The following is a 15,431-nucleotide window of genomic DNA, read 5'->3' as shown; positions in this document are numbered from 1 at the left end:
GGCAGAGCTTACCCTGGGGAACCCACAGACCTGCACCAAGACCAGGTTACTTGCTGGGAAAAGAAGGAAAGAGCTGGGCCTTCTCCAAGGCCAAAAGTTATTTTGTGAATGAGGTTAACACCCAGAGCACCCACAGCACTCGTGTAGGCACCATGCAGCCCCTGAGACAGCACCAGGGATGGATATTTGTGTCCTCAGTGTTCTCTGCAACCAGGGAAGCAGATGGGGGACCATCCTAATGATGCAATTAGTAGCAATCAAGACTAATTAGCGAGCACTTCATGATTTTGCATCACCCCAATAGCAAGGCAGAGCAAATACCTCTGCCTGCCAGAGCAGCACGTTCCTTAGTGCTCTCAGCCCTGGCTCTCACAGCACTTCAAGTGGGGATTGTCCTGATCCCTGTTTCATGATGGAGACAGGCTCTTCCAGAAAGGAACTGACACAGGCTGACTCCATCCACTGATCAGGAAGAAAAGCTGGGGTCAACCCCCATGTTTCTGGGGTGCCACCCTGGTTCTCATCAATCAGCCAAACCACTTACAAGTTAAAAAAAAGAGCTTCCTCCTTCTCACACTCTTTTTTGGCTCTGTACCCCATCAGCTAAGGTAGGGAAATTCATAATCCTACCTGTGATGCAGAAATAATCCCATTATTGAGATGGGAAATCCCTCTCCAGTGCAACCCCGTGACAGCACAGCGCACAAAACCCCGAGCTGTTTGCAACCTGCTCTGGTGGGAAAGATGAAAAACTTCCCAAAGAGATCTGAGCTCTCCAAAACCAGGGCAGCCTATTTTTCAGGAGAACATCCGGGCTTTGCTCCATTTTGTCCACTCAAGCCCCACTTTCCCTGGCAGAGAAACCACTTCTGGACACCTTGCAGTGCTCCAGGCTTGCTTTCAAAAACTCACTGCACCTCCAGACATGAAGGGCTCCTAGAACACCCCAAAAGCTTTGAAAACAACTTGTTATTGCTCACAAACAAATCACTGGTGGTCCCTGCTCCCAGGGAAGAGGAGAAGAGGATGTAAGGCAGGAGATGGAGCTCGTTACCTTCAGCTTGGGCAGCCTCTTGATGGTTTTCAGGGGCCTCAAGACCCGCAGCACACGGAGAGACTTGATGGTCTTGATATCCCGGCCCTTGTTGGTCCTGCCGCGTCGGAGGGAGGCACACGCACCCAGAAATGGAACAGAGAGACAATAACCTTTTAGACCTGGGTGCCCTGGGGAGCTGAACTGCCAACAACACCCCCCCAGCACGTGTGAAGATGGGAACAGGAGGGGCACAAACACTGCTGAGCTCTCAGCCCACCTCAACGCGGCTCCTGCGACACGCGCCGACAGCCGGCAAAGATGGAAAACAAGGCAATCCCCTCTTCCCTGGGATTAGCACCCTTCCAGTGACCTCAACAAACCCCTCGCTGTGGGAAGCAGTGCCAGGGCTGGGGCAGGCAGTGCCAGGAGGTTTGCAGGGCACAGGCACACGCTGTCTGCAAAGGGGGCTTGTGCAGGGTCACCACCGCTGCAAATTGTTTCCTTCCCGTTGCAAGAAATGCAGAATAAAATGAGGGAGGTTTGCTCAATGCGGGGTCCGCATTGCCAGGGAGATTGTGGGTGCCTCATCCCTGGGAGTGTTCCAGGCAAAGTTAGATGGGGCCCTGAACAGCCTGGTCTAGTGGAAGGTGTCCCTGAGCAAGGCACAGGGGTTGGACCCTTGGGATGGTCCCAAAGGTCTCTCCAGATCAGGGCTACTCTTGCCTTCACCCCAAATCAGCTGAGGGAGGCAGAGTTTACCAGGAGAATTCTTCAGAAAAGCCCCCTCATGACCCTCATTTCTTGCACATGATGATTATTCCCCAACCACAATACCAGGTGAATTTTTTTTTCTTTTTTAACCAAAGCCTGGATCTCGAGGTCCTGGTGAAGGTGGCACAGCTTGGATCCACCAGGCACCCTCGAAAAACGTCAAGGAAATTACTTGCAACAACAGATGCTCCCAATTACACAGCTCCTTGGCGAGGGTTAATGCAACAGGGAGTACAATAATGGGCTTAATCATTACGAGATGTAAACAAAACCACTAATTAATAGCCCTCCCTAGGAGCACAGCCCTCACATGTATGGGAAGGAACTGTACAGACGGACCTAGGACTCACTTTGCTCCTGTTTTGCTCAGAAATAGGGCCTGGGGCATCTGACTGAGGGCTGGGGTGAGGGTTTGAGGGCAGCACTCAGCTGGTGCAAGTTGTCACCAAGGTCACCCCAAGTGCAGTGTCTGACACCTGCTGAGGGGGGATCCCTCAGGATTGCCTGCAGGGCAGCGTGCTGCAGCCCCTGAAAACGCAGCTGAGGGTTAGCCCAGGTGTGGGACAGAGTGAGCTCCAGCTGCAGCCACCCCCCTGCATTCCCAGGAGCAGTATCCCACAAGACCTCGAGCGCCATAGTTACCCCAAAGCATTCCTGTCGGTGATCCAGCCCAGCAGCCAGCGAGCAGCACCAGCAGAGAGGTGAAAAAAGAAAGAAAGAGAGGAGGAAAGTGAGAAAAGGGTCAGGGGAGCTGCATGGGGACCCTGCAGCAGCTGCCCACCACCCCAGACCTGAGGAGAAAGGCACAGTGTGTAGACCATGCTGTAGCCTTCAGCATGGGGCACATCTCCAGGCAGGAACTCCTCCAGAAGCCCCCCCTGCCCTCCCTGCTGGAGGTTTTGGGTGGGGGGCGCGTGGTGAAAGCTCTGCTGCAAGAGGGACCTGCATGGAGTGGGACAGTGGGCAGCAGCAGGAAGGCACAGGCCTCCTCAGCCAGGAGCTGTGGGGTCAGGGAGCCAAAGGCAGAGGCCTCCAAGGGATCCCACCTGCAAGCTGCAATAGTTCCCATCCAAATTCTTCTCAATCACCTCCACTGAGAGCTCCACTGAGCCTGAGCTGCAGTGCAGGGTCTCCTGCAAGCCAGCAGGATGCTCCAATTGGACAAGCCAAGGTGGGCTCCAAGGTCCCTGGCTGCAACCAAATCTCTGTCCCTGTTTGAGCCAAGTCCCTGCCACATGCACACAGAGTGCTCAGCACTGGGGGCAAAGCCTGTAGGTAAAACATTTCCTAAAACACATCAAACTCACCCCAGGCCCTGGCTGTGTGTCAGTCCAACATGTGGGAGGTGAGCTGAAAAGGTGACAATTTAACTTTGCAGCGCTTCTGTGGTGCCCTGCCCTGCCTCACACCAGGTTATTTTGCGGCACCCAGGGGTCCTTCTCTCTTCCAGGCCCTGGTGGCAGTGGGCACAAGGAGATGCTGCAAGGAAAGAAGCCCCTCTGCTGGGCAATCAGCCCCTGCACACCCAGGGCTCCGCACCGGCCACTCAACCTCTGCACCAACCTTTCCACCAGCCCTGGACAGCTCTGCAGAAGTGCTGTGAACTGCAGCCTCAGAGGGAGGCAAAGGCCAGCAGGGACTTTACTTGTGGTTCTGGTTATTTCAGCTAATTTAATTTGAACTCCTTGGAGATTTACAGCTTTCTATTTAGGCTGTGCGTGGATTGATGGATTAGCTTTCCATGTGGAGAGCTAGAGATGAATGGAGACAGCCTCTCCCAGGATTTGTGGCCCCTGAGGGAGCAGGGGACAAGCCCCAGTGGCTCACAGAGAGATGGCTTTGTGGGTGGACACTTGGTGGTTTGGATGTGGCACACGCAGCCTGTGGGTGATGGTGGCACTGCTGAACCAGCTCCAAACCTCCTGCTGTGCCCACGGCCACCCCTGAGGGAAAAACAGAGTGCAGAGGGGAGCCAGGAGGGGCAGGAAACCTGCATGGAACACCCCAGAATTCCTGCTGGGACGTGCTGGACTCAGGCACCAGCTGATCTCATCCAGGTAATCACCACACTCCACAGGGATGGCTGCTCCCACCCAGCACCATGGAAGGGAGGAGGAGGAGGAGGAGGAGGAGGAGGGAAGGAGAAGGAGAAGGAGAAAGGAGAAAGGAGAAAGGAGAAAGGAGAAAGGAGAAAGGAGAAAGGAGAAAGGAGAAAGGAGAAAGGAGAAAGGAGAAGGAGAAAAGAGAAGGAGAAAAGAGAAGGAGAGGGAGAAGGAGGAAGGAGAAGGGGAAAGGAGAAGAGAAGGAGAAGAAGGAGAATGGAGAAGGGAGAAGAGGAGGAGAAGGAGAAGGAGAAATGAGAAAGGAGAAGGAAAAGCAGAAAGAAGGAGAAAGAAGGAGAAAGGAGAAGCAGGAGAAGGAGAAGAACATTCAGAACATTCCTCCGTGCCCTGGCCCCACATCAAAGAGCTCACAGAGGGAGAAGAAAAGGAGACGATTGGAACATCAGCACCAGAGTTTTCCCCTGGGGATCAGGAGGGAGGCTGGGAGGGAGGGCGGCAGGCTGGGACATGGAGAGCTGGTGAATATCCTGCAGCTCCTGGGCTGCCGAGGGCAGAGGCAGGTGTTCTTATAAACGCTTTATAATGCATGAGCCCATGGGAAATCACCGTGGGGCCTTTGTTCCCTTCACTGCCCAAGCCATGAGCTCATCTCCTCCAGCAGGAGCCAGGCTGGAGGCGCGGCAGACAGAGGCCTTCTCCACACGCCTTCACCCTCCAGAATTCAGCTGCCCCATGCCCTGAGGGAACATCCTTCCCTCGGCAGGCAGGGGCCAAGCAGGGCTGGAAGGTGCCAGGCAGCTCCTCCACATCCCCTGCCAGCTGCAGGGCCACCACAGGAACTGTGCCGCCCTTGTGGGGCAAGGGCAAGGGCACAGCAAGCAATTCCTGTGCATTGGTGAGTGTCACCAGGATATTTTCTGAAAAATCCTCTTTGCCCAGGATTTTCGTCTCCTGGGAAGCTGAGAAGCCTCAGAGAGGAATGAAAACAATAATTATCTGATTTACTTCTGTGTTTGCTGCTTTGGAATGTGGCTTGGACATTGTTTACCAACAGGTGAATGTTTGATTGGTTCAATGCGAATTGTTTTTCATTAATGACCAATCAACATCAGCTGTGTCAGACTCTTTGAGTCAGTCAGGAGCTTTCACTATCATTTTTCTTGTGAAGTCTTCTGATGTATCCTTTCTCTTTCTTTAGTATATTTTTAGTATAGCATAATATAATATAATATAATATAATATAATATAATATAATATAATATAATATAATATAATATAATATAATATAATATAATATAATATAATATAATATAATATAATATAATATAATATAATATAATATAATATAATATAATATAATATAATATAATATAATATAATATAAATCAGCCTTCTGAGAACATGGAGTCAAATCCTTATCTCTCACCTCGTCCTGGGGACCCTCACCAACACCACAGGTGAGGACACCCCTCCACCCTCCACCCAGGAGAGCTGAGCCAACAACTTGTGCTCCTTCAGCCATCAAAATTCTTGATGGAAATTGCCTGGGAAAGAGAAGGCTCCCTTGCCCTCCTCCTCAAACACTCAGTGCATCTTCAGGCTGCTGATGGCCTTGAGCCCTGCCAGACACACTGAGGGGCTGTCCTGGCAGAGCAGGGATCAGCCACACCCTGGAGATGCTCCATCCACCCTCGTGGTGGCCTGTGTGGCCTCCCAGAGGTTCAGAGCGTTGTCCCCAGGCTGCAAACCTGCCCCAAGCCCCTTCCCCATGCTGGGGTCTGTGCTCAGCTCCCTGCCCTGCCCAGGGGCTGCTCCATTCCTGTGCCTTTGTTATCATTCCTTCCTATTCTATTCTTGGCTAGCCTTCTGATGAAATCCTTTCTTCTATTCTTTTAGTATAGTTTTAATGTAATATATATGATAAAATAATAAATCAGCCTTCTGAAACATGGAGTCAGATCCTCGTCTCTTCCCTCAACCTGAGACCCCTGTGAACACGGTCACAGCACCCCCTGCCCCAGCCAGCAGCACAGGGCACATCAGAGCAGCAGGAAACTCGTCCCTGCGTGCTCCTGCCCCCGTGGCACATCCCAGCAGCCACAGGTGCCACAAGCTCAGTGCCAGGGCCCAATCTCCAAGCAATGCTCAGTGGGGACACTGCAGGGCAAGCACACAGCCTTCTCTGTGATGCCTCAGAGGATGTTGGCACAAACCAACCCCACCAGCCTCATCCCCATTCCTGCAGGGCTCCAGAGAAGTGTCCCCCTCAGACCAGAGGAAAAGCCACCAGCCAGGGCTACCATTTCCAGCACAAATGTGTTCACAGGGCAGCTCCACCTGGCAGGCTGCTGCTTTTGCTGTCTCTGTGCACCCCAAGATGCATGGCAGGTATGTAACTCCATCTCTGGCACCTTTAGGCCATTTCCCCCCTCTCTAACAACCCTTCTGCTCTGTTTCAAATCCACTGGCACCACCAACTTCTTCCTAGCATCTCCAGCTTGCCTTGCCTTGCTCCCTGCCTGCTTTCTCACCAGCTTCTGCCAAACCAGGAGAAACATCTTTGGAGCAGCCACACACCACTGCCAGGAGCCATACCAGAAGGGTGCAGAGAAATAAAATACAAAACAAAATCAGAGTCTAGTAGCCATAGCACACAGTTTCACCCTTCTCCCAGCCCAGGGGAGGCAGGGAGCTGACAAGGACAAGGGCCACTTACGCCAAGGCAAAAGCCACCAGTGCTCCCACCACCACGATGAAATCCAGGATGTTCCAGAGGTCTCGGAAGTAGGAGCCATCCTGCAGGATCAAGCCCTGATCAATCATCTGGAGGGGAGATACAGAGAGAAAAACAGGCAGGGGATGAGCAGCTCAGACACCAAGCTGGGGGACAGGGACACTGCAGACACATCCCAGTGTCCTGGCTGTAGGACTTGGTGTTTTGTGGAAGCCTCAGGGCTGATAAAGGAGGTGCTGAACACTCTGGGCCAGCACTGCTGAGAACCAGACTTTAAGGTCTCCACCTTCTAAATTTAGGACAAGAACTGTAACACTGAGCTATTTCCCAGGGATGCTGCATCCTGTCAGAGCTCTTACCTTGATCACCATCTCGAAGGTGAAGACACCAGTGAAGACGTAGTCGAAATACCTCAGCACCTGCAGAGAGAGGGCACAGATGCTCTGCAGCTGCTGCTGAGCAAACCGTGCCCACCCAGACATCCAGCAGCTTGCCTGGCTCAGGGGAAGCAAAATGGGGTTGGTTTGCTTGTCCCAAACCCAGCCTTATCCCTAAGAGCTTAGGACAGCCCCAAACCCAGCCTGTGCAGGCAGGAGGGAATCATTCCCCATGCAAACGGCTTGGAAATGATGCTGCTAGCCAGGATCACCTGCCCCACACCAGTACCAGCATCTCCCCCATCCAAGCCACTTTACAGCTGACCAGGCATCCTGGTCTCCCCCCAGGCTCTAAACCCCACGTGGGGGAAGCTGGGAGTGACTCCCACGGTTCACAACGGAACGCGATGGGGAAGAAATCAGATTCCACAGCACAATGCATGTGCCACCACGGGCTGCCCTGGTCCCTCAAACCCTGCAGGAGCTCTGCCTGCCCTGGTGGGGGAGCAGGAGGGGGTTGCAATCACTTTGTTACGGTCGGAGTTGGTGAGGACGGGATCCTCGGCGGCGAGGGCGATGCTGCTGGCAGCGATCACCAGCAGGATGCACATCTCGAAGTAGCGCAGGTTCACGATGTAGTGGCAGGCCCTCCTCACCCTGCAGGGACACAGCCCACACCCCAACTGTGAACCCCTGGCAGGACACAGCCACAGCCCTTGTGCAAAGCCCAGCCCATGATGCCGCCTTCCAGGGTGGGGAGATGGGCAGCAAAGCCTGAGGAGCAGAAGAAGGGAGCCCGAGGGATGTTTGGGCTTTTTGGTCCCTCTTCTCAGCTGTCTCAGCCCCACAGCCAGGCAGGGAGAGTCCCCAAGAAATTGGGGTGCTTACTCTTCCAGGCTGCTGGGTCTGGGGAAGAGCTACAGAGCAGCAGAAAACTGCAGGTAAATATACCAAACCAGGAATAAAAAATCCCAGTCTGGAAATCAGCAGCTGGGAGAGAGCCACGAGCCATGCCACAGAGAGAGAGCTATGTGGGGCTTGGGGAACTCTGTGGCTGCTTATCAAGCTTGTTTGGGAGACACTCAGCTCCCTTCTCACAGGGATTCCCTGTTTTTGGTGATGTCTGGGGTCCTTCCCCTTGCAGCCCTCCCCAGCCCCAGAGTGAAAAACGTCTCACGGGTTGGTGGTGCTGAAGATGAACATGGAGCTGTGCGGCACCATGGCTTTGCCCGTCTCGCTCTTTTCCTTCTTCCTCTTCTTCTTCTCCATTTCTTCCTCATCTTCTTTGGTCTCAGCCTCCTTTAAGGGGCTGGCTTCACCGTCTGTCTTGTTGCTAACTGCAGGAAAGCGAGAGCCTTTGCCCGACCTTGCACCCAGACAACACCCTGGGGTGTCCCTGCCACCGCCCCTCTGACTCCCTGCTCTGAATCCATGTGCTGTCACAGGGAAAGGGACCAGGCAGGAAGAAAACACACCAGCTGCTGGGATGGAGCTGATAAAATGGGTTTAACAAGGCCAGTTTTCACCTTGCTGGTTAATTAATAACACTGTTTAAAGCAGCTCACCTTGACAGCCAGGATGCCGCTAAGGGGTTTGAGTGACAGTGAGCTGCCAGAGGCTACAGATGTTCCAGGAAAAACTGGGAATGCCAGAGTTTTGCCCAGGCAGAGAGGAAGGGGAAATGATGGATAGGATGAAGAGGTGGTGGGAAATGATGGATCAGATGAAGGGGTGGATGGGAAGAGGTGAGAAAGGGGATGCTGACACATCAGCCTTTGGGCTCCCCTGCAAAACTGGGGTGAGGTGATGCAGACAGGAAAACCCACACAAGCAGCTTTCCACCCCCACAGGGTCCCCGAGGGCTGGGAGAGGGGCTCAGGAAAGAGAGAGGGGTCCTCACTCTGTACCACAGCGGAGTCGTGCACATCGATCATGATGGCTGTGCTCTCGGTGGCCTTCTCGGTGTTGGGGGTGATGGAGGACAGGTCGGGCTCGCTGCGGCTCACGCTGCGGCTGGGCTCCAGCAGCGCCTGCTCGCTCGTGTCCGGGCTGCTGCACTCCTGCTCTGGCAGCGTGCCCGTCCTCCCCTGGCACAGCTCGGCTGCCACGTGTGGGGGGCTGCCCCTCTTGGCGGTGCCGATCAGATCGGCGTCACCAGCAGGGATCCCGTTTGTCCTGCAGTAGGGATGGGGCAGAAAAGGAGGTGTGAGAAGATACGGAGACAGGAGATGGAGAGAATACAAAGAGCTGTGGGGATTGCAGGATGTCCTCTGCAGGTACCAACCTGATGGACTCCCCGCTCGCCTCCGGCTCCCCCGGAATCAGCGCCTCTGCTGCAGCCACGTCCCCGCGCCGGTCCCCATCCTGTGTCCCCTCGGCAGTGCTGGCCTCCTCCAGCCCCATCTCCTGGCTGGCCGAGCGGCTCCCCAAGATGCCAGCTGTGTCTTTGCCCTCCACGCGGGCTCTGCGGTGCCGGCTGCGCCGCTGGCTCTGCCTCATCCTCGCCCTATCCTCCATGCTGCCTCCCGCCCCGTCCTGTTCTCCTGGCTCACAGTTCCCGTGGCAGGACTTCTGCTGCCACATGTCCCGCTTGGCCCGGGGCGATGTCCTCTCCTCCCCACTGCCGGGGTTGGCCCCTGGCACCGGCTGCTCGGCTCCCTCGCGCTCTGCCTTGCCCTGCTCCTCGGCGCATTTCTCCAGGGTGACACCTTCCCCGGGTCTCTTCCTGCGGAAGATGCTGGCGTGGGGGTTGATGAGGGGCGGCTCGTCCTTGTTGATGCCCTCCTGGCTGGACATCTGCATGTGCCGGCGCAGCTGGCTGGTGCGCTGCTCCCACACCGACATGTGGTGCCTCCGCCGCCGCTCCCGCCTGCAACGGGGCACGGCCAGGGGTCAGCATCCCGGCTGCCCTCAGCGTCCCCCCGCTGAAACACCCACCCTGGATCTCATCTGGGAATCCCAGGCACAAGGAAGCACCACCGCCAGGGTTACAGGCTCAATGGTGTGCCATTGAGAATTAGATATTTTCTTGTAGGTAGAGGCTCGGTAGGAGTGCGAAAACATAGGCTTGGATTACCGCTACTGCTACCTCTAGGATAGTTAGTAAGAAGAGAACTAGTAAGGTTAGGAGTGAAACTGCTGGTATTGTGGAGAACAGGGCTGTTGTGGCTGTAGACATGAGGTGGATAAGAAGGTGGCCTGCTGTGTGGCTGTTAGGCGCACACCCAGTGCTAATGGGCGAATAAGTAGACTTGTTGTCTCGATTAGGATTAGGGCAGGGATTAGTGGGGTGGGGGTGGCCTAGTGAAACGGAGGGTGGGTTTCGCAGTCCTGTTATGAGGGTGGCTAGTCATAGGGGGAAGGCTAGGGCCAAGTTTATAGATAGCTGGGTGGTTCATCAGTGTCCCTCTGGTGCTGGGAGTGTGCTTGTGTCCCTTCAGAAAGCATCAGGCTGATGGATGACCAGCCCCAGCAGCCTCGCTGCTGCCCTGAAGCTCTCAGGCAGCACGTCCAGCTTCTGGGAGCAGCCAGCATCCTGGTTTGCCCTATCCCAGACAGACAGAGACCACCTTCCCCTTGAGTGACTGCCTGGGGACACCTTAAATATGGGCCAAGCCCTCTTGCTGCACCCAGGGACCTCTCCTCGCCTCTCTCCCAGCACATCCTGGGTAGAAAGCCAGCCCTGAGGCTTGAGGAGCTGCACTGGGCTTCTGGGCTACACCACCAACACCTTTGCAGCGTGGTGCAACAACACCCTGGAGAAGACAAGACGTGCCCTTCCTGACACCCCCGCGGCACAGGGAAAGCACCCAGGAGCACAGACGGGCACGGGCACTGCTCACACCCCACTGCAAACCCACGGGCAGCGAGCCACGGGCGCTGGCACCGCGGCACCGCGCACGGGGATCCGCACACAGTGGGGAAAACGGGGCACACGGATACAGCACACACACACACACACAATGAATTCCCACTCCCGAGGGGAGCGGGGCGTGCCCCGGCCCCGCGGACGGACGCACAGACAGCACAGGAGGCACAGACGGACACGCGCCCCCGCCGCCCACATACAGGTGGCTGCTGCGTGGCTCCCACATCGACATGTGGTGTCTCCTCCGCCTGTCTCTTCTGCGGAGGAAAAACAAACGGGTTCAATCCCCTCCTTCCACTCGTGTGGGCAGCGCACAGAGCTGTCCCCCCTCCCTGGGCAGGGCTCGTCCTGGCCCTGGGCATCCACGGTGAGCCCCCACGGGCACACTGGTCACGGGCTGGCACACTCAAGCTGGCAGTCTGCTCCCTGGGAGCCTTCCCCACACCAGTGCAGGCTCCAGTCCTTCAGGACCTCCGAGACATCCTTGGATACTTAACCGCTGTCTCACACTGCTCCAAATTCACTTCTCCCAAGAATCACGAGGCAATTGGAAAGAGGGAGCAATGCATCAGGCCAGCCCTGAGATGTTCAGAGGCACCACCATGAGCTGCTGCTGCCCTGGGAGCACAGAGGGGAATGTGAACTCCCCCAGCAAACACAAGGCACAAGGCCAGGCTGAGATGCCACAGAGCTGCTGTCACCTGAGCAGCCCCCACACAGAGCAAGTTAACAGGGCTGCCAGGCTGAGACTCCAGGCTTTAACCTTTGCCTCAGCATAGAAAGGATTCAGATGCACACAGCTCCCAAGAACTCTGCCCTGAGAATATGCAATCATAGAAACACAGAACATCCTGAGTTTGAAGGGACCCACAAAGATCACTGAATCCAGCTCCCAGCCCTGCACAGGACAACCCCAAGAATGCCACCATGTGCATGAGAGCACTGTCCAAATGCTTCTTGAGCTCTGGCAGGCTCACTTCCCAACAGTTTGAAGGCATTCCTCCTTGTCCTATCATTTATCAAAAAAACACCTTGTCAGAAATCCCTCTTCAGCCCTCTCAAGGTGCTCCAAGGTCTCCAGGCTTAACAACCTCAACCCGCCCAGCTCACGGGAGAGCTGCTCCAGTCATGCCAGTGCTTATGGTCTCCATGGATCCCCGTGCATGGGGAGGCCTCAGTGCCACGCTGGAGGCAGGGCTGGAGCTGCCAGCACCCACAGCATCCCCGCAATGAGCTGCAGAGCCTCCAGACACAGCCACGCAGCACGTCCAGCACCAATGCATGCCGGTGCATTGTTCAACGCGCGCAGTGCCCACCTGGCAGCCCCGAGCCAGCTGCACCCAGGTGTGCAAACACAGAGAACCCACACCATCCCTGGCCATGTGGGAACACCCATCCATGCCCACTCTGCCAGCAGGAATGCCCGTGCCAGCCTGCATGCACCAGGCACCCGCGGGGAAATGGAGCTGCCAAAGGCAGGGCCCAGCTCTGAGCTGCCTTCTGGACCAGCTCTGCTCTGCCCTGCCCTGGCCACCACGGTGTGGTCTCTCTACAAGCTCAGCACCACCAAAAGCACACCAAACCTGAAGCTGACTACATCATCGAGCCTAACCCGTGGCGTCTACTGCCTGGGCCTGACCCCAGTCCATCCTGATGAGCTGGAAAAAAGCCCCATGAATATCAACACCTCCCCTTCAATGCCACCAGAACAACAAGGAAAGGTTGAAAAGATCTTTTTTTTCCCAACCAGTTCTGTCTGGCAATGGCTAGAGAGCTCTATCAGGGATGTGCAGTGTGGGCAAATCCTTTACTGCCCTAATATATTCCATCTCCCCCTCTTCCTCTCTCCTATCTGTCCATTCCTCAGCCTCTCCCGCTGCCTAAAGCTCTCTATTCCCTCACTTTATCCAACACATTCCCACTGGTATCCGGAAACAGAGCCAGCATACAGACTCCACCACCTCTCCCCTAAACCCCCTAGTCCTTGTGCAGACAGATTTATTACGAACACCCCATCAGCCCCAACCCAGGGTAAAATCTGTGGCTGCTGGGGGATCAGGCAGGCCTTACAAGCACACCCTGTTCCTGCTGCCCCTAAAACCAGCATCCCAGCACTGCCAAAGCAGGGAGGGGGCCGTTCCCAAGGCTGCCTCTGACCCCCCCAGATCAGCACTCTCCTGAAGACAGCAGTTTCTCTCAGCAAATCTGCAAAGAGATTCTGCCTTGTACAAGCTTGGCTGGGTTTCAAAGCATAACGAAACCTAAAATTCCCTGGGAAGGGATTCTATAAAAAAAAAAAAAAAGAGGGGAAAAAAAAATAAAATAATCCCTTCAGCTGTACTGAAATGTACTGTTTTGGGAAACAAATCAAAACGCCTCGTTCCAATGTTGACTTTGAAAGTTTTATGTGATTTAGACCATATGATACCGCAAAATAAAGAGAAAAAAGGCAGCTAGGAAGGAAAAAACAGAAATTTCTCCTGCTGAAATGCAGAGACAAGGCTTCTTAACACCATGCTGGAGGTTTATGTGGTTTGGGGCTTTTTTTTTTTTCTCACCCAAATCAAATTTTTGAACAATCAAACATGGTTTCACAAACCCGCTCCATCTTTCCTAACTGCACTGGCTCCCAAGGAAGGAGCCCGAGGGAGATTTGTGACACCACTGCTCCCTTCTCCCCCAGCCCTGGCTGCTCTCCTGCAGCTCTGCCATGAAGAAACACTCCCCAGGAACAAATATCACCCCTCCTCAAGAATAACTTGAGATGCCTTCCTCCTCCTCCCCCAGCCTCCCACCATCAGCCCTGAGTGCTTGAGCTCTATATTTGGGGCAGAAAGCCTCTTTTAGCATATTTTTGCCATGCCCGAGCACTGAGGCTGCAGCTTGGTGTAGAGGGTGGCAATTTCAGGAGCTCCCTGGAGAGCTGTCACCTCTCCAAAAGCACTGCTGCTCATGGGGAGCACACTCCTAGACCAAAATCTCCAGGAAGATGCCCAGAGAGGGACTCGCCCCATGTGGGGACCCCTTTTTTTCATGTTGGCAGCCCCCCACAACCAGCCAGGCCAGGCTGTGCTGCAGCTCTGTGCCCTTCTGAGCCTGGCTGGGCTCGGGGGAGTCACCAGGAGGGTGTTGGGGAGGCACTCACTCGATAGCAGGCATGTTTGGGGCAGACATGGGGCTGACTTCTTTGGCTTTCTGCAGGGCGTGCTTCTGGTTAAAGGCCTCCTCTTCCTCCTGCTCGTCCTGCAGAGAAAAGAGGGGCTTTGCTCAGTGGGGTGTTGGGGTTCTGAGGGAAAGCTCAGCCGCTGGGAGCAGTGAGGGATGTGCAGGGCAAGCCTTGACGCCAAGGCTCGAGGGATTGAGGGGGATCTGTACTTCTGATGCCTTGGAGTGGCTGCCCGGAACAAGGTTAAGAGGATACAGTGGGTATTTATTAAAGGCCTTCAATAGGCACATTTTGGGCAGACAAAAGCCTCACAGAGCAGCTACACCCAAGATGGATGATGGTCACGAGTTTTTCAGACAATTTTAAGTTTGGTCCATTCACATATCAGGCGTCAATCCTCCAATTACAGCTTCAGGTAATGAAGCCATATTCCCCCAGTTTGCTCCCCTCCAGTTCACTTTTTGTTCATATTTCTGGGGTCTTAGGTTGTAGGGTGTCCTTGAGTTTCAGGCCCAGAGGGATTGTTTTATCTGTCTAAAATGTGAAGACAGCAGCTGACACCCTGTATGGAGTTTAGAGTCGTGCAGTAATGCAGTACAGGATTTGAAAAAAAAATAAAATTTTTTTAAGGCATCACTTCCAGAGACACTTTATTTCCCTTGTGCTGTGGGGATGCAGGTTCCTCACTACACCAGATCTTCCCCAAGGCATCGGGGCTGCTCAAAAAAGTGAACCCAGCCCACTCCAGGGCTGGGCTGAGCATGGTGGGACAACCCCAGACAGCACAGACCAGCTCAGCCCTCCCTCCTTCACAGCCACAGGGGCCAGACAGGCATCCCCCAAACCGAGTGGGAGGTAAGGCATCCATGAATGACCCCGGCAGAGCCCGGATTGCATTAATGACTACGGCTGTGTCTCCTGAGCAAGGAATGTCATTAGGAGTCATTAGCGAGCATTCAGCCTTTTCAAAAACTCAGCGCTCTCTTAATTGATGCTGCTGATACCCGTGGGGCTCCCCTGGAGCCATCTGCACCCTCCCACCGTGGGAGGACCCCTGCACACAGCCCTCAGGCAAACCATGTTCCCTTTGGGGTCAGATTTACACCTGCATGGAAGCCTCCAGTGCGCCCCAGGGACGTGAGCAATAGCACGGGCTCCACAAAAATCTGGGCACCACAGGGTCACTGGTTTGCTCCAAAGAGTGGACACAACCCTTGCAGCTCTCTCCTGCTCACCATTATCCAGATGGTGCCTCAAAAATTCCGAGTTCCCCAAATATTCCCCAGCATGGTTTAAAAAAGTAGCTTAGCACCAGCCTAAATTGCATCCTAAATCACATCTGCTGCCCACATCTGTGGGCAAATGGGGAATAAATATTGGCACCACTGGAAAGTGCTTCCCACTCCACATGTCCAG

General features: G+C 54.7%; 1 protein-coding gene across 2 annotated transcripts in view; it reads right to left on the bottom strand.

The window, feature by feature from the left end:
• CACNA1E (calcium voltage-gated channel subunit alpha1 E) overlaps positions 1–15,431 on the bottom strand; it is a 123,553-nt gene that overhangs the window by 27,094 nt on the left and 81,028 nt on the right. For both annotated transcript variants that reach the window (XM_030953415.1, XM_030953416.1), the window contains exons 19-27: positions 13,995–14,092; positions 9,266–9,850; positions 8,882–9,156; positions 8,159–8,318; positions 7,509–7,638; positions 6,964–7,023; positions 6,587–6,693; positions 2,450–2,461; positions 1,055–1,151 (exon numbers count right to left, since the gene is read on the bottom strand). In XM_030953415.1, the coding sequence (XP_030809275.1) occupies positions 1,055–1,151; positions 2,450–2,461; positions 6,587–6,693; positions 6,964–7,023; positions 7,509–7,638; positions 8,159–8,318; positions 8,882–9,156; positions 9,266–9,850; positions 13,995–14,092 (1,524 nt within the window). The remainder of the gene's footprint in view (positions 1–1,054; positions 1,152–2,449; positions 2,462–6,586; positions 6,694–6,963; positions 7,024–7,508; positions 7,639–8,158; positions 8,319–8,881; positions 9,157–9,265; positions 9,851–13,994; positions 14,093–15,431) is intronic.

Source organism: Camarhynchus parvulus, chromosome 8 (genome assembly GCF_901933205.1).
Source record: "Camarhynchus parvulus chromosome 8, STF_HiC, whole genome shotgun sequence".
NCBI lineage: Eukaryota > Metazoa > Chordata > Aves > Passeriformes > Thraupidae > Camarhynchus > Camarhynchus parvulus.
Note: the sequence above shows the minus strand (reverse complement) of the source record. Positions and strands in the feature narration are given on the sequence as shown.